This window comes from Hypomesus transpacificus, unplaced genomic scaffold (genome assembly GCF_021917145.1).
Source record: "Hypomesus transpacificus isolate Combined female unplaced genomic scaffold, fHypTra1 scaffold_199, whole genome shotgun sequence".
NCBI lineage: Eukaryota > Metazoa > Chordata > Actinopteri > Osmeriformes > Osmeridae > Hypomesus > Hypomesus transpacificus.
In genome coordinates this window covers 175,650-193,149 of record NW_025813741.1, presented here as the reverse complement: position 1 = coordinate 193,149, position 17,500 = coordinate 175,650, and the positions used below count along the sequence as shown (strand labels likewise).

At 47.1% G+C, this 17,500-nt stretch overlaps 2 protein-coding genes and 1 non-coding gene across 5 annotated transcripts in view; all 3 read right to left on the bottom strand.

The window, feature by feature from the left end:
- Positions 1 to 11,507, bottom strand: part of gal3st4 (galactose-3-O-sulfotransferase 4) — a 15,271-nt gene extending 3,764 nt beyond the window's left edge. Inside the window, exons 1-3 of one of the 3 annotated variants that reach the window (XM_047052080.1) lie at positions 11,096 to 11,507; positions 2,414 to 2,530; positions 1 to 244 (exon numbers count right to left, since the gene is read on the bottom strand). The exon at positions 1 to 244 is cut by the window's left edge and continues 54 nt beyond it. In XM_047052080.1, the coding sequence (XP_046908036.1) occupies positions 1 to 244; positions 2,414 to 2,526 (357 nt within the window). In that variant the 5' untranslated portion in view covers positions 2,527 to 2,530; positions 11,096 to 11,507. Of the gene's footprint in view, positions 245 to 2,413; positions 2,531 to 4,006; positions 4,347 to 5,128; positions 5,202 to 11,095 lie in introns of those variants that run through there. The other 2 variants (XM_047052078.1, XM_047052079.1) reach the window with 2 other exon arrangements.
- On the bottom strand, positions 10,996 to 15,961 carry her8a (hairy-related 8a). The gene is made up of 5 exons (XM_047052075.1): positions 15,531 to 15,961; positions 15,033 to 15,128; positions 14,753 to 14,831; positions 13,648 to 14,007; positions 10,996 to 11,021 (listed from the first exon to the last, which is right to left on the bottom strand). Exons 1-5 carry the CDS (start codon positions 15,588 to 15,590, stop codon positions 10,996 to 10,998), a joined length of 621 nt encoding a protein of 206 aa, XP_046908031.1. The 5' UTR covers positions 15,591 to 15,961.
- On the bottom strand, positions 12,807 to 12,888 carry trnal-aag. The gene has a single exon. It is a non-coding gene; the product is annotated as a tRNA-Leu (tRNA).
- Positions 15,962 to 17,500: the final 1,539 nt, after the last annotated feature.

Here is a 17,500-nt window from a genome sequence, read left to right as displayed (position 1 = left end):
GGGCCCCCGGTAACCTTTGACCCGGTGGGCGTTGAAGGGGAGCGGGTATCCAAACTGGTACCCCAGCGGCAGGGCGAAGTTCAGGTTGCGCTCCTCGCCGAAGCGGTACAGCATGTTGAGCACGGTGCTGCTGGCCGTCTTGTGCGTCTTCAGGAACATAAGGTGTGTGTGCGGCCGGCAGGAGCCCAGAGACACGTCAGACGACGACAGCGGGAAAGGGGAACGGGAACGCTCCGGCTGGATGCTGGGGGGAGGAACGGGGGGAACAGGGGGGAACAGGGGGGGGAGGGTTAGTTAGTGAGATCTGTACCGGCGTAGGGTAACGTTGCTTAAAGTTAATAGGTAATAAACAAGTTAATACTTACACTAATAAATAAAAAGTTACTTATTATTATGAGTGACAGAGAGTGAGAGACAAAGTGAAAGAGAGAAAGAGAGAGAGAGAGAGAGAGAGCTGGGGTTCACGTGGGTGTGGCAGAGAGACAAGAATGACAATGAGAAAACGTTCCAATGGACTCATCCAGCCTGCATACCTGTGTCACCTGTGTCACCTGCACATGCTAAAAGCAATCAGAGGAGCTTATGAGCTGCCCTTTCAATTCAGCTCTCAAATAACTTAACCATCGACTTATTCTGAGAAACGCAACAACTTCAAAACACACTGAGAGTGCTCTCGAACAGCGACCATCCAAGGCTGCGACACACTGGCCAGGCCCTGACTGTGCAGGCACAGGGCAGAGGTTAATCCAATCACATGCCACCCTCCACAGAATCGGATCTCACGTCCAGCTTTCACTTGGCCCGCAGCTATCCCATGACTCCCTCTCACTGGCCTCCCTCATTAAAAGACGACACCAGCGAAAGGAAAGACGACTGCCTGAACACAAAACATTCAAACAACCAACAGGGGAATGAGGGTATATGTGCCCAGCTGGGTAGACAGGTAGAGCACCTGTCTAACATGTCCTCTCCTGTCTGGCTGCAGACTGTACTGTGACGGGGGCGTCTGCATTCTCCTCCTCAGGTGTCTAGATCGGTATTCTGAGTATACGGGGTCAGGTTCGTTACCATTCACTGTTCTTTGATTTATGAATTTCCCCCCCGAGGCAAGTAGGGTGAAGTGCCTTGCCCAAGGACACAACGTCATTTGGCATGGCGGGGAATCGATCCGGCAACCTTCTGATTACCAGCCCAACTCCCTCACCGCTCAGCCATCTGACCCCCATTATATCAGGTTTAGATGGGGAAACTTTCAGAAGAAGCAGGACCTAATTATTCCAATGCACCTGAACTAGCTAACCAAACAAATCAACTTGAACTTAAAAGTTCGACGCTTGTCTCCTGCACCTGTTCCTAGGTCACCAGACAACAGAACAGGGGTCTGCGGGTTCAGATTCCCCCTGTACCGTGCATAGCTTTGGATGAAAGCATCGGCTGAATCAATGTGTTTTGATGAGATCGTTGCTGTAACATCCGTATCTGGTGACTGATCAGATCCCAGATGTTTGGCTGTAAACTACAACAACAGCGAAAAAACGCTCTTTAAGGAGTCTTAGCGAGAAGATTGTTGTTTAGCGGTTTTCACTGGCCTGTGTGTCTAGACGTTATCTACACGAGTTGAGACACACACACACACACACACACACACACACACACTGACCCATCGCAGTTCACAAGGAAGGAAGGAATACAAGTGTTTTATTATCATACTACGAACGGACAGGAAGTTTCAAACTTCTCGATGCTTATCTCTTCTGGATTATAATATGAGAAGGAAGGAAGGAGGAAACAGCCTTGTGACTTTCGTCCTTGATGGTGAAGATTGCTGTTAATAGAGGCAATACTTACGAAAGCTATTGCACAGTCCAGACAATAACACACAGCTTGAAGACACAGGAATCCCTCCCCTCAAGCCTTGAATCCCACATACTCTCAAAGGAACGACATTACAGCTCTGATATCACCCTTCCTGTTGATCCATCTATTACCCAAGAACCTAAACATTACACAGAGGACCTAGAATGGGTGAATGCTGTGCCTACTAAACAACTTGCGCTGACAGGATGGGTGTTATCTTGAAACAGCTAGAGGGAATGTCGCCTGTCAACAGTAAGCCAGGAGAGGGTTAGACAGAAGACACTGTGATCTCTGACAGATTACTTCACCTTCTGATAGAGTAAACAAAGGTACACTAGAATAGAAAACTATAGAATGTATTGTCAGTGAGTGAGTGAGTGAGTGAGTGAGTGAGTGAGTGAGTGAGGGAGGGAGGGAGGGAGGGAGGGAGGGAGGGAGGGAGGGAGGGAGGGAGGGAGGGAGGGAGGGAGGGAGGGAGTGTGTATGATAGCCAATGTTTGTGTGTTAGCTAGTGAGTGTGAGTGTGTGTGTGCCTGTGCGTGTTCTCCCCTCTGACCTCCTGTTGAAGATGACTCCCAGTAGCTGCCCAGCGAAGGCGATGGCTGCGAACACCAGCAGAGCCTTCCACAGCCAGAGGGGGCCCACCCTGTGGCACACCATCCACCGCATCCTCCTGGTGGGGGAGGAGGGAGGGACGGAGGGGGGGGGGGAGGGACGGAGGGGGGGGGGGAGGGATGGAGGGGGTAGAGATGGATGGGGGTTGGATAAATGGATAGGGAGAGAGAGATGGATGGATGAATGGGGATGGATGGTAGAGGGGAGCAAGTGAGGAAAAAAGAAAAGCGAGTGAAGGGGGGGTGGAGGGGAGAGAAAGGGAGAGAGAGGGGGATGTGGAGGGGAGGGAGAGGGAGGGTGAGAGAGGGGGATGTGGAGGGGAGAGAGGGAGAGAGAGGGGGTGTGGAGGGGATTGAGAGGGAGCGTGAGAGAGGGGGATGTGGAGGGGAGGGAGAGGGAGAGAGAGGGGGGGGGGTGAAGGGGGGGAGGAGGGCAGAAAGAGCAAGTGTGATGAGTCACAGGATAAATTGTGGATGACTTGTCATGTGTTGTGAACAGAAGCACTAGTCAAGGAAACGTGCAGATAAAGAACCCCTTCGTCTGGTGTATTTACTGTTTCCCCTGTAAAGACCTCACCAAATAAATCACTTGAAATGCTGCTTCTTTACATGGAGTATGAAAAACAGAAACGGAAAAGATGACTAAAGCGTTTCCACCTGTATTTTAATGTGGCTTATTAAGTGCAATTCAATTATAGTTCGAACCGCAACAGACGATTTAAATCAGAGAAGTAACCCCTTCAGACTGTAATATAATGCCGTCCATTTGATTGAGCGGTCACGAAAACGAGTGGTCAATTCAACACACGAGCCGTTAACGTGCAGTTCTCAATCTCTGTAAACATTAGAACCATAAACGTGTAATTTAAAACAATGTGGTTCTGACAAGATTTTACATTGTGGGAAACATGCAGAGATTAAAATTGCTTTGCGTTGCAAATGTTAAACAAAATGACACGTTGTGTCTCGCACGCACTCCCATACTGTAACAATAACTTGCATTGTTGATATCGTTTTTCTGGAACGCTACACCGACACTGATAGCAATGCCTTCCGAAGCACGGATATTTTCCCGCAACAAGCAGGTTGAATTAGAAAGACTTAATTTTTCCGATATAAGGAAAAATGTGCACAAAGGGTTCGTTGGTGAAATAGTCAAGACGTAGGCTAGGGCTTGAAAAATCACTTAGCTACTACATCATTATCTTATACTGACTCCCGACAAACCACGTTTGTAAAGAATTCGCTGCAAAGTTATTTCTTGGCCGAAAGACCTAAAAGACAAATGTATAGTAAATGGATCCCTTGTGAGCTATGCTACGCGCGTATTGCCGTGATGAAAGGCCTTTGTTTAGGGAGAAAAGGGAGTTATTTCGTGACAACTACAGCCTACAACACCGTACGGTTGACGCTATCTGTTATCATTAATATAAATCTCAGCTCCGGTTACAGTCATACGACCCTATCTTGATCTACCGTCTGGCCCATCGGGTCGGATGGCTATCCACCCCGTTACGACAACTGGCTTTTCTTACCTCGCTCTCCGTTTGAAAACCATGACTCAACCGGGCCGGTAACCGTGTTATTATGCAGAGGTTGGCGGCGGTAGCAGCAACCACGGTGCATCTCGAAGGCTATGACTGTGTCCTATAAGAATCCGCCGACGTTGGCTACAGTTATTAAGCCATAGCGAGACATTCCGTGTCCTGTGTTATTCTCCTCCGCCTCGAGCTTGCACCGACCGGCAAGTTCTAAAACCCGCACTTGCTAGTGGTGCACTTCACTCTGATTGCCTCATAAAACAGGTTTGGACGTGGATAAGGGTTGGTTTGCTTCTGTGTGTCTGTGTGTGTGCGCAAGAGGGAGTGTGTGTGGAGGGGGAGGGAGGTAATACACAAACTGCTGCGAGTCTATCGCTCTGACGTCACATGCATCTGTAGCCTCTGGTTCGTTTGCTTGGATGATGCTGACAAAATGCATCCAGGCGCAGAGCAGAGAGAGGGAGAGAGAGAGAAAGGCTGTAGGTGCAGAAGAGAGGAAGAGAGAGAGGAAAGGGCACGAGAGAAAGAGACAGAGAGAGAGAGCGAGAGAGAGAGAGAGACAGAGAAAGAGACCAAGAGAGACAGAAGAGGAAGGCTGGAGGTGCAGTGGTCAGACAGACAGAAAGGGAGAGCCTTGCACTTCCTACTTTTGCACAGCCTGTTTCAGTCCTGTTGTCTAACGCTTCCACACATATCCTGCCTCAGACTTGTGGCCTAATGCCTGGATGCATATCAACTTACAAGTCATTGCATCAGCCAACCTATAGCTGGTATGAAAACAACAAATTCTATTGAACAGTCAGCCGAAACCCCAAACAACACCATGGTGAAAAGTGAGACATGAGAGTACACTATTACCCTGTTTAAAATAGCTGCACTGTTTGTGTGAAAAATCCTCTTCTCTCACCCAAATCCTAGATCGCTAATTTGTCCACTGGATGAATTCCCTTGTTTTTCTCCTCTCCAGACCAGCAATTTGGTCTGCATGTTTTGATATTTGGAGTCTTTGCACAGGAAACCCATTTGAGCACGGGGGACAACATGCAACCTCCATGCAGAAAGGCCCAAAGTTAGCCCACAGAGATAGCCCAGAGATAGCCCACAGAGATAGCCTACCTTAGAGCCCACAGGCCCAAAGTGGGGAATCGAACCCAGGCCCTCATTGCACTGCAAGGTAGCGTGCGATCTTCAGCCGCTGCAAAAAGCCAAACTCATGTCTAGACGCTTCCACAGAAAACTTCCTGGTTCGCAGTGTGGTGGTAGACACCAGCCCCAGCCAACACTCCTCTACAGTGTTGCTGAATCAAGCTGAACTGTGCTGTGCTAATCTGTTGTTTTGCTATGCTAAACTGTGCTGTGCTAATCTGTTGTTTTGCTATGCTAAACTGTGCTGTGCTAATCTGTTGTTTTGCTATGCTAAACTGTGCTGTGCTAATCTGTTGTTTTGCTATGCTAAACTGTGCTGTGCTATGCAGAGGAACTATACTGTGCTGTGCTAATCTGTTGTTTTGCTATGCTAAACTGTGCTGTGCTATGCAGAGGAACTATACTGTGCTGTGCTAATCTGTTGTTTTGCTATGCTAAACTGTGCTGTGCTGTGCTAATCTGTTGTTTTGCTATGCTAAACTGTGCTGTGCTAATCTGTTGTTTTGCTATGCTAAACTGTGCTGTGCTAATCTGTTGTTTTGCTATGCTAAACTGTGCTGTGCTATGCAGAGGAACTATACTGTGCTGTGCTAATCTGTTGTTTTGCTATGCTAAACTGTGCTGTGCTATGCAGAGGAACTATACTGTGCTGTGCTAATCTGTTGTTTTGCTATGCTAAACTGTGCTGTGCTATGCAGAGGAACTATACTGTGCTGTGCTAATCTGTTGTTTTGCTATGCTAAACTGTGCTGTGCTATGCAGAGGAACTATACTGTGCTAATCTGTTGTTTTGCTATGCTAAACTGTGCTGTGCTATGCAGAGAGGAACGATACTGTGCTGTGCTCAGATGAGCATCATATTAATTTACTTGTCTCTGCAGGGACAGCCCAGCAGATAGAGGGGTCAGTCACGTGTGATAATTGAGGAGAGAGCAGCTAGCTAGCTGGTGTTAGCCTGGGGGGAGAGAGAGGCTGGGAGGGGCTATCCACACACTGTAACTCCATTACAGAAGTTAAGAGACCGGGAGTCTGAATGATGTGTTAACTACCTACAAGGACATAATCAAACTCTGAAGCAGAGTTTGATTATTCAGACAAAAAGTGGTTGTACGATGGCCTCTACAGGAACAATAGGCTTGATATAGACTTTGGATGGGAAAGGTGTGCATGCATACTAAACACCTGTGTTCTCTCCTCATGACACGCTGCACCCAACAGCTTAGGCCTGTTTTGATCATCTAGGCTTAGCCCTGCATGACGAGGACACCACAGGACACAGGATTTTTGCATGTGTGTGTGCCTGTGTGTGTGTGTGCCTGTGTGTGCCTGTGTGTGTGTGTGCCTGTGTGTGCGTGTGTGTGCCTGTGTGCGTGTGTGTATGCGTGTGTGTGCCTGTGTGTGTGTGTGAGTGTGTTTGCATGTGTGTACGTGTGTGTGTGTGCCTGTGTTTGTATGTGTGTGTGCATGCGTGTGTGTGTATGTGTGTGTGTGCATGCGTGTGTGTCGACTCATGAAGATGGGAGAACTCCTATCCATGTCAGAATGTCACGGTCTTGACCTCGTTAGCCTTGATTCGCTATCCAAGCACCTTCCACTCCCTCCCCTCCCTCTATCCCTTATTCCCCATTCCCTGACGAAGTTTAGGCCTATTGGCCAGGGCTGTGTCTCAATCAATCCCCCTTCCTTCCTTCCTTCCTTCCTTTCTTTCTTTCCTTCTTTCCTTCATTCCTTCATTCCTTCATTCCTTCTTTCCTTCTTTCCTTCATTCCTTCATTCCTTCATTCCTTCATTCCTTCTTTCCTTCTTTCCTCCCTCCTTCCCTCCCTCCCTCCCTCCTTCCCTCCCTCCCTCCCTCCCTCCCTCCCTCCCTCCCTCCCTCCCTCCCTCCCTCCCCTCTGTGCCTCATCCTCCGCTCCATGAAGTAGCTTAGCCTGTCAGAGGTTACATCTTATCCCAGCACCTCCATCCCTTTCCTCCGTCCTGGGTTGGTACCCCATAGGACGATCCGTCCTCCAGCAGTAGGCTGTTTGAGTCCAGAGCCTCACTCGCTTCTCTTCTCTCTGTTCGGCAGGAGGATCCCAGGACAGGATTTCAAATGCGTCCGTTCATTACGTCGTTGGCTCCCCTTTCAAACGAGTGTTGCCATGCCGACCTGGTTGGTATGTGGTGGAACACGGGTCGTGCGTGTGCACGGATGACATCATGTGCACGGTGCCGTATGCATAAACTGGGTTATCTGTATTTTAAGAGCAGATTATGTGTCCTAGACAAATGTCCTTCATGACTAATCATTCCGAGTCGTATCTTATTTGCTGTTACTAGCCAGCCAAATAACTTTAAACAACTCCAGCTTTTCAACAGGTACAGATAATCATATAATGTTTGATACTGGCCCACGAGTAGACATCATGGTATCATGTTTGAGACTGGTCCACAAGTAAGCATGGTATCATGTTTGAGACTGGTCCACAAGTAAGCATGGTATCATGTTTGAGACTGGTCGACAAGTAAGCATGGTATCATGTTTGAGACTGGTCCACAAGTATGCATGGTATCATGTTTGAAACTGGTCCACAAGTAAACATGGTATCATGTTTGAGACTGGTCCACAATTAAGCATGGTATCATGTTTGAGACTGGCCCACTGAAGGAGGTGTGCAAGACAGCAGGTCGTATCTATATTTAGCCCCAAAGCCTCTAATCGGTTAACTGTGGCCTGGTAGTCTGTTCCTCAGCCTGGGCTGGGAATCTAAGCCCGTCCAGCACAGCTGGCAGTCCTGGTCCTGGCCTGGCTCCTCCTGCTCCTCCTCCAACCCTGTCTCCCCCTCTCACCCCTCTCCTCCTCCTCCTCCTCCTCCTCCTCCTCCTCCTCCTCCTCCCACTCCTCTCCTCCCTCTCCTCCCTCTCCTCCCCCCTCCTCCTCTCCTCCCCCTCTCTCCCCTCCTCTCCTCCCTCTCCTCCCCCTCCTCCCTCTCCTCCTCTCTCCCCCTCTCCTCCTCTCTCCCCCTCTCCTCCTCCTCCTCCTCCCCCTCTCCTCTTTCTCCTCTCCCCTCCTCCTCCTCCTCCCCCTCTCCCCTCCTGTTCTCCCCTCCTGCTCCTCCTGACCCTGTCTTGCCCTCCACCTCTTCTGCTTGGGAGGTGACATGCCACAAAGCCAAGGGCTTTAAGGTGAAATGTAGAGGCTTGTTCACACCCTCCCACCCTTTCTTCCTCCCTCGCTCTCACACACACACACACACACTCACACACAAACATTCATCTTAACCCTCTCTCTCTCACCCTCCTTCTCCCTCTCACACACGTACACTCCTGCCTTCCTTCCTTCGTTATCTTTCTTTCTCTCTCTGCCTGTCTCACACGCCCATACGCACACGTCTTAACCTACCTCTCTCTCTCTCATTCCATTTTCCCTCCTTCTTTCCAGCCCAGCAAACTGCTGTCGAGGCCCCCCATCTGTCCCTGACACCATCGATTTAATGAGAACTGGCTGTGATGTCATAATGATATAAGACTGGTCCATATGTCGTGCTGCTGTATGCTTCCTATATGTTTACCGTCGCTACACAAATCTTCTACACAAAACATCGCTACACAAACCTTCACTTCTCATTTAGACCCAACAGACACCAAGACTACACTTAGCTAACGATATTCCGTGGGAATCTTCTCAAAAAGAGAGTTTGTTTGTGCAGCTTTCGTTCACTGGTCCAAAGTTTGTTCGGACTGCTAGAATAAAAGCTTACAATCTTGCGTTGGGAGGAAGCATTCAACAGCTGCCTGCTGTCGTGCTGCCTGGGAATATATTCTTTCCTTGTGCGGAAGGGGTTGGAAAGGAGCTCAAGTGAACATCAAACTGTGGGTGAGTTCCCAATGGACTGACAGCACGGTTTAACTGGGTTACGGTAGTCGAGGTTACAGTAGTCGAGTTGAGTCTGACTGCACACAACTGGCCCACATTGTAGCGTCTCTCCTGTGCGTGCTTAAATATTTCACAGCGCGGGGGCCACACGCGTAACGGAGGGCTGTATTATTCAGGAGGGGCATGCTCTCGCTTGGTGTAGAGAGATGGCTCCTGCAGACCACAGCGCAGGCGGGAGTGGAATGTTTGCGCGACACGACCAGGCGCGACATTTCAGGCTAGCTAATTCAGTTGGTTAACCAGTATATCGATTTGAATGTCAGGCCTCAGGCCAGCTCTCATATGATGCATGTACTTTGTACAGACTCCGTTCCAGAACCAATTAAATGGGTGGACATTTTTTTTCACACGTGGTTCACGCATTTACAAAGCATGTATGAGAGTCAAAACAAGAGGAGACCTACATATTCTGCAGGAAAGTGTAGCCATATTGATATTTAATTTATAGCCAATGTCAGTATGAAAGGAATATATTGTAGCGGAGATGGGAATTATTGAGTCTGGACAACTTTTCTCTTTGGGCACACAAACTCGTGTGTCGTTTAATTCCGAACAACTACAACAAACGGTCAGTCAGCGTTGCTCAAAACCGAAAACACCAAACGAAAATATATACATGAGCAACACCACAGAAATGTTTTCTGAAAACATGTTCCCTACTACTAAGCACACCACTGTGTCGTATTACAAGAATGATTGTGCTCAAAAGATTTCCATATGCAAATCATTTAAAGCGTCATCATATCAACTCAGACAGAATTATGTCTGAGCCCCCCAGGACGGGTGTCCCAGGGCATAGATAAATCAACTAGACACATAATCCTTGAACTAGTATTTTGATGATTATAAATCCACCGTTATACATATATTGATCAATTTAAGTTCTTGTGAACATCACAAGTTTGATTTGCTTTTTGAGGTCTGTAGGCCTTATTGACCTATAAGCTCATACAACTCGTCTTTTAGTTAAAATAGACAAATAGACAAAATGGTCTACGAGCATTTAAGGGGAATGTATGTGTTCAGATGCACTGTGTGAAGTCATAGGACCTTATAACAATCAGATCTAACTAACTACGTTTTACAAAGGGAAAACGTAGGCCTATAAATCGGTCCTATTCGACCATAACGCAACAGTATAGGGTTAATACGATGTCACAGCACGGTGTCATCATGGCACTTCACATGCAGGCAAATAGCCGTGTAATCAGATTTCCACTGCAAAAACGGTGTTAAAATCATTTGCATTCCAGTTTGTCTAATAACGCTATTTTGATTTCAGCCCCTATACACGCAAATCTGATGAAGCAACGCATCATTCCGGATCCTCTATTCTGTCTGCCTCATTACTTTAAACAGACTAGATGTTTACCAGGAGAGACGGCATCGATAGCTACGGACTGGACTACGAGCCACATAAGTAACAGCCTATAAGCCCTGGATTCTTCATGTCAACATATTGAATGACACAGAAACCTCCATCACTCAGTTAGAGAAATCCTCACTACTGAGACTTGATCCATAGGATCAGTCAAATGCGATTACCCCCGTTGATTAACCAAATGCCACTCATAACCCACTTAAACCAGAAAGGAGTTTGACAACAACAAAAGGCGAAAATCCAAAAGCAAGAATGTTCATATCATATGTATCGATTCTATGAAAAGCTTTGAATGAGAATCTACGTTGTCTTTGTTGTTATACGGGTTAAAAAATAAAATATCCGCGGTTGGGTATTCTGCCAGACATATTACCGTTAATTAAACTTATTATAAGTTTTCGTGAGAACGTGGACTGTTTTGCAATTTTTCACTTTAAAGTGCTTAATATTAGCAATACCCATTAGTTACCGGTCAGTCCAATCTCCTGCAGTTGAAGAAATTAGGAGTCAAAATAACAGTCTTTACGTAGGTCCCGGCTAGATGTCTATGAAGCTTAAACCGTCTTAAAGAATAACGAGTATATGAGCAACACATCTGCCTATAACTTGAATGCAGAACAAAAATAGATTTACTCACTCTGGTACACGAAGTTGACTTTTTACAAATCGGTTGAAGGGAATTTCTTCTGTAGCCCACCCGGTGTAGGCTACAAAATACTGGCAACTTCGTGGTCAGCTAGCTAGTAGCCAACTGGCACCCGCAAATTCCCATTTCTTCTTCGAGGTCAAGTTGACCGGGTTCGCCACACAAGCCGATTCCGAATACACACTTAGGACTAATACTACACAACCGCAAAAAGGACTAAGTACCGTGTAGGCTATACTTCTCCACGTTATACCATTTGTGAACTTGACAGTGTCTGCAAAAGACAAAAATCTGGAACTAGCAAAACCACTAGTCTTTCGACGCAATGTTCAGTCCTGAATGTAGAGCATTTAAGTCAAGTCTCTCAACTCTACGGTTGTTGTCAAGCTGCTTACTTGAACAATCAATCTTCTTTCCTCCCTCCCTCCCTCCCTCCCTTCCTCCCACAGTCTCGCCCTCCCTCTCTCTCTCCCTCTCTCATCCCTGTCTGTTGCCCGAATGCCCTCTTGCCTCTCCTTCTCCCCAATAGCCATGCAAAAACACAGTTTGTGTTTGTGCACCGAGAGTTTAAGTGCGATTTCAGTCAATATTGTAGTTGAGTAAAAAAAACTATCGACATTATGGGGGGGGGGGGGGGTCAAAATGTGAGTTGCAACCCCCAGAGAAATCTCTCCCACGCGCACAGCCAACCGTGGCTTCTCTGTGTTCGTCCTCTCCCCGCCCCCATCTGTTCTGCAGTGGACAGAACTATTACAATATTCTTGTTGGAACAAACGCGCCATTCATGGTCCCTCTCTCTCTTTGTGTATCGCACTGCTGGCGGAGGGTAACGAAACTCCGGGATCACGAGCCCTTCACAGGAACATGCCGGGTTGTCGAGTTAGTCTGCTTATGAGGCTAAAGGGGTCGACTTACCGGCTCGACTTTTACCGGGTTTATTCCTTTAAGTGAAATGTTACTACATTTCATTAAAAGAAAATGCCTATCTGCCATCACTGTAATTATAGTGTTGGTCACATTGAACATTTGCGACATGCAGTTATGCGTCACCTATACTGTGCCGTGTGTGTCTGTGTGTGTGTGTGACAGAGAGAAATATAGCGTGAGCCCCCTAAGTATAGGCTCCAAGATGTTCAACATGTATGTGCGTGCTTGTGTGTGTATGCGTGGCATGTGTGTGTGTGTGTGACAGAGCGAGAAAGAGCCTCTGAAAATGTATCACATTTCTTGAGGGTGCCTTCAGAGCCAGACAGCAACATGTGCAACTCATTCAGCTCCCCCTTCATACCGCACCCATGAGCTCCACAAGTATTTAACTTCCCACCAAACACACACACACAGAGACACACAGACACACAGATTATGCATCTGTCAGTTTCTAAATGTTCAGGTGGAAAATGTATCAAGCAAGTGACACATTTAGTAGCAAGTTTACCGACAGTAACTGATAGTTTAAGTTACCACGCTATAAATCAAGTCAATAAAGCATTTCGCATCACCCCAGGAGTGCTCAAAATTGTATCCATAACAACAGCGACAGCTTGTGGTGCAAGTTGCCCATTACTTATTTCGTATTCACATTCCGATATACCATATACGAATATTCTACTGCAATCATTACATTCCCTTGAAACGTTGTGGATATTTTTCAAGGTAGAAGCGATATCCTTCAATTCTTACAGTCATTTTTCCAAAACGTTTCTGACAGCGGTGGGATTCGAACCCACGCCCCCGAAGAGACTGGAGCCTTAATCCAGCGCCTTAGACCGCTCGGCCACGCTATCTTCTACGTCACCACACGGAACCTCTGTGATTAAAAAAAATCGACAACATTTGCATAGATTTATTTAATTTTTATTAGATGAAGAACAACAGTGATATAGCCTACGATTTAAAATAAGATGAATTAACAGAAAAATCACCAACAAATAATTTTATGAAAATGTACACAAATGTAATTGCTTTCTGTAACATGAAAGGTGAGAGGGACAATCAAGAATTTTCTTCAGCAAAATACTATTTTTCAGTTATGACCCAACAGGGGCGCTAGAACCTCCCAGTTGCAGGACACCATATTGGTTTTACATTAGCATGAGTGAAACTGTAGATCCACTTGGCCAGTTGCCTCTGCAGGAGCACTTCCTGTTTTTTGTTTGGTGCTCATTCAAAATGCAGAACACGCCAAGCTTCTCCTCAATGCTTTGAGTGTGTGTGTGTGTGTGTGTGCGTGTGTGTGTGCGTGAGTGTACATATGTGACAGCGTGTGAGAGTGTGTGCGTGTGTGTCTTTTTCTCCACCCTCACCATGGCCTCCACATCGAGGGGTCCCCCCCACGGAGGCAATTGGGGAGGCCAGAGGGGGCTCCTTGTACCACGGGCTGGGGGAGGGCGGGGGAGGGAGGGGGAGGAGAGCCGGGGAGGGACGCTGGGGGCATCTCCCTCACCATACCTGCCTCTCCTTCTATCACCGACTCCTGGGGGGCGGGGGGGGGGGGGGGGCGGGGGGGGGCGAGGGGGACGAGGGAGGGGGCAGGAGGAGGAGACGACGACGGGGCCTGAAAGGGGCAGGGAGCGAGAGGGGGGAGCAGGGAGGGGTACCTGGACCAGAACCAGAACAGGAAAGAGGGCTCACGGAAGAAACAGCACTGCCGCCGCCGCCGCCGCCGTCGCTAATCGACACCTTACCAGGGCTTCCGCTCCTCTTCCCGGTCCTCCCGGCTCCACCGGCGTCGACATGGGGCAGGGATCCCAGCAGATGGTTGAGCAGGCGGGCTCCCTGGCTCTTGTCCAGGCCGGGGCAGCTGAGTAGCAGGTTGTGGACCTCGTGCATGCACTGGATGTAGCCCGTGCTGTAGCGCTGACGGGCCTCGAACCCGGAGCCCTCACCTGGCCCTGCTGGGCTGCCTGGAGGGAGGGTACCACAAGGGGGCAAGGGTGAGCAAGGACGGGGCCGTTTCAGTAAGGCGAGGAAACAGGATGAGTTGAGACCAGGGGTGATGCGGTTTGGCATCAGTACTGGGTGGTAGTCGTAGGAGTTTAACTCAGAGAAAGACATTTCGTAGACTAGTTCATCTTTAACAGCTGAGTGAAGAAATCAGCTGTTTTAGAAGATGTTTTAAAATATCTAGAGTTTATTACTACAGTAAGAGCAGAAATCATTTTGATTACAAGGTAAGGTGATAAAACAGATGGACTTGTTTTGATGATTAGTGTCATGAGTTAAGAGCTATCATAAAAAATGCCAGGCAGTGAAGGAGTTTGGGAATAAATTGACAGATCTACGATGCGTCAGCTCTCCTTACAGTGAAAAAGTGAGATGGCGACCAACAAGAACACCTGGTTTTGGATTTCTGTTCTGTCATAATCTCTTGGTCATGTGGCAGATGGGACCAATAGGAGCTCTTTGATATGCAGAGGAAAGAGCCCCTATTGGGTGACACATCACTCCATCATTAACAACTCATGATAATGAGGGTATTGGGTGAGGAGAGGGGAGGGGGGGGGGCTCACTGAGTGAAATAGGACATTGAGAGTGTTGCATTTAGAACCTGGTAAGTTGTTTGGTAAGTGAAATAGAACTTTGGGAGTGTTCCATTAGAATGTGGTCATTTGTTGCAGAGTTCTAAGAACGTTTTGTTAGGTTCCATACCTGTTCTGTTTCCCTTCTGTAGGCCTTCCATGTGCTGCACTGTGATCTCCAACACATCTGCCTTCTCCAGCTTCGATTGCTGAAACAGATTGGTTGGGTGTATTTTTCTATTAATATATTTATGTAAATGTAAACATAGTATGAATGTGTGTGTGTGTGTGTGAGAGAGAGAGAGAGTATGTATATCTGAGTGTATGTATATTTTGTGAGTGTGTGATATATATATATGTGTGTGCATGTGCGTGTGCGTGTAAGAGTCTGTGTGTGTGTGTTTACTCACATCCAGGTTGTAAGCATCAACCATAATCTCCTTCAGTTGCTCCAAACTACAGTTGATCCGCTCCCGCCTCTTTTTCTCTATGAGCGGCTTCCTGAGCTGCCGATCAAACAGGCACCCCAAATAAACACTCCTTACTCATGTCTCTATGACTCGTGCAAAAACATCAACAGGACAAAACTCGTTTTTTTCTCACTTTGATAGGAAGTCCATGTCTAAATACAGACAATGACACAGCACTCTTCCTTTGGTGCAGAGTATAGAAGCTTCCCCAATTTGTGGACTTTTTACTAAATTAACTTTTGCATGTGTGCGACGCACGCTTTGAATGGCGTGCGTTCGTCGTGCATCATTCTATCATGCAATCAAAACACACACGTAGCACCACGATCATGCAAAATATCCATGCATTAAAAAGGAAATATGTTAATAAGGCTCCACTCGAGCAAACCTAGACAGATGCACAGAATGTTGAAATGTTTTAAGTCGAACGTAGCCTACTTTTCGCTCCTCTTTGGCGCTCGAGTTCTTGTCGTTTCCCTGCGTGCTTGAGGCGGTCATCTCTCCACCGACTGAGCTCGAGCTTCACACCACAAGACTTGGGGATCTCTTTTTGATCTCTCTCCAGGGCCCCGTTCCGCCCTCTAATCAAGAAAACTCCTGTACAAAACTGTTTTAGCGGGCTATCAACAGCCAGGGATGTGATCCATGAACGGACGGAGAAAAGATGCAAAACTCGGGGCCTTGCGTGGAAATGACTAAGCACTGTTCTCTGGCCTCAAATGCCTTTTAGGCACCGTAGCCCAGAGACCCTGACACCTCTCCACCCACCGACATTAACATGACAATGTTTGGGTGCCCTCTCCCCCGCACTTTCCCACAGCCCCGCCGTGGGCACGTTTCACGGAGCACGGCCCGATTCACCCCGGTGCTGTCAGTCTATAGAATGGCGAGGGGAGGGGGCGACCTGTTGTGCCTGCAGGCATCACGAGGAGAGGTGACGTGCGGGAGTTTTAACAAGTATTCGATTAGGATCGATAGAGATTCATAAGTACTAAATTATATTTCATAACGATGCCAAGAATATGGCTCATGAATATGGCTCGTGTCCAAGTGCTGTCAGAAACTTTTTTTTAACTGCGAATCACGTGACTGAACGTGGTTTGAAAATGTATTTATTGATTAATGGTGAATGGTATTCAGACAGCATAGACTCCAAACCAACACGTTCATTGGAGACGAGTCTGCGTCACTACTGCAATAAACTAACCACCGCCCTTTAGACTTTTCTAAATAGACACAAAAGAAGCGTCGAACTGGGGAAATAAGTCGTGCTACAATGGTTAAAGAGATCTCCAAGGCTTTTCTTTTCAGCATAACAATGAAGGGATCTTTACCGCATTATCTACGTATCTGCCCCCCTCACCTCACCGTTCACCCCCCCCCCCCCTCTCTTTTTGTTGCGCTTAAGCGACTACTCGCCATTTTATTATTGCACCCCCATTCCCCCCTCCCCCCTCCTTTATCTTAAGGAAAGACACACTTCAGTGAAGCGCGTCGAGATCTCTCTTTTCTCTACCCTTGTCTGCTAGCTAATGGCCCCAGTTAGTAGAATTAACAGCCGTAGGCGCTAAAGCTTTAGGACTGAAATCCAAATGAGTTTTTTTCCACACCTGCAGTTTTAGGAGTGTAGATTCAGCTAGGGGGGGGGGGGGGGTCCGGGCAGGTGGGGGTTAATGGCATTAATTTACAATTTAATAAAAATCCTCATTCTATCGAATGAATAAAATAGAGGAGGGAGGAAACGAGACATTTGAACCTGTAAAAAGCCAAGACAGTCAACAGCTTATATTAAACGAATGTCGTGTTGATGTGCTTGCACCTTCATGCTACAGTAAAGTTCCGTGTTGTGAAAACTTACATGGCAATAAAACCAAATTCTGATTCTGATTCTTATATTCAGTCCTGTATAACAGGCAGGCTTGGTTGAATTTTGGTTGATTATTATATTGGAAAGTTTTAGTTTTGCGCAGGCGTGATGGTGACTTCCGCTCCGTCTCGCGGCTCGTCGAGAGAAACAATGAGATCAGCAGGCTAAGAAACCACAAGGGCAACTCACACAGACGCTACACATACGATGGCCTCGTTAATAACGAGTATCAAACTTACTGGTATAAAGGATACTTTATATATGATTTATTATGTTGTCTTATAAAGTATAAAATAATGGTGAATTGTTTATTTTATATGTTAAATTCTTTCAAAGTATAAAATTAAGGTTAATTAATTGAATGCGTTTTTTGTAAATTAAATTTAGTGAACCGAAGAGGTAGGCACATACATGGTTAACGAAGGGTAAATAGAAGAAGAAAAAGAGAGAGATTGAGAGGTGCTGTAGAGATGTGGGGTATAAACGGAAATGACGTAAGGTCGTGAATATGCAATCTTCAGACAGCTGAAACTGTAGTGTG

What these genes read in the sequence shown, in the direction of transcription:
- her8a (XM_047052075.1), bottom strand. Translation starts at nt 15,590, where the DNA reads ATGACCGCCTCAAGCACGCAGGGAAACGACAAGAACTCGAGCGCCAAA. An exon ending in GCGCCAAAGAGGAGCGAAAA is followed by an intron (nt 15,129 to 15,530) that starts GTAGGCTACGTT and finishes TTTGATCGGCAG; the next exon opens with CTCAGGAAGCCGCTCATAGA. An exon ending in ACAGAAGGGAAACAGAACAG is followed by an intron (nt 14,008 to 14,752) that starts GTATGGAACCTA and finishes CCCTCCCTCCAG; the next exon opens with GCAGCCCAGCAGGGCCAGGT.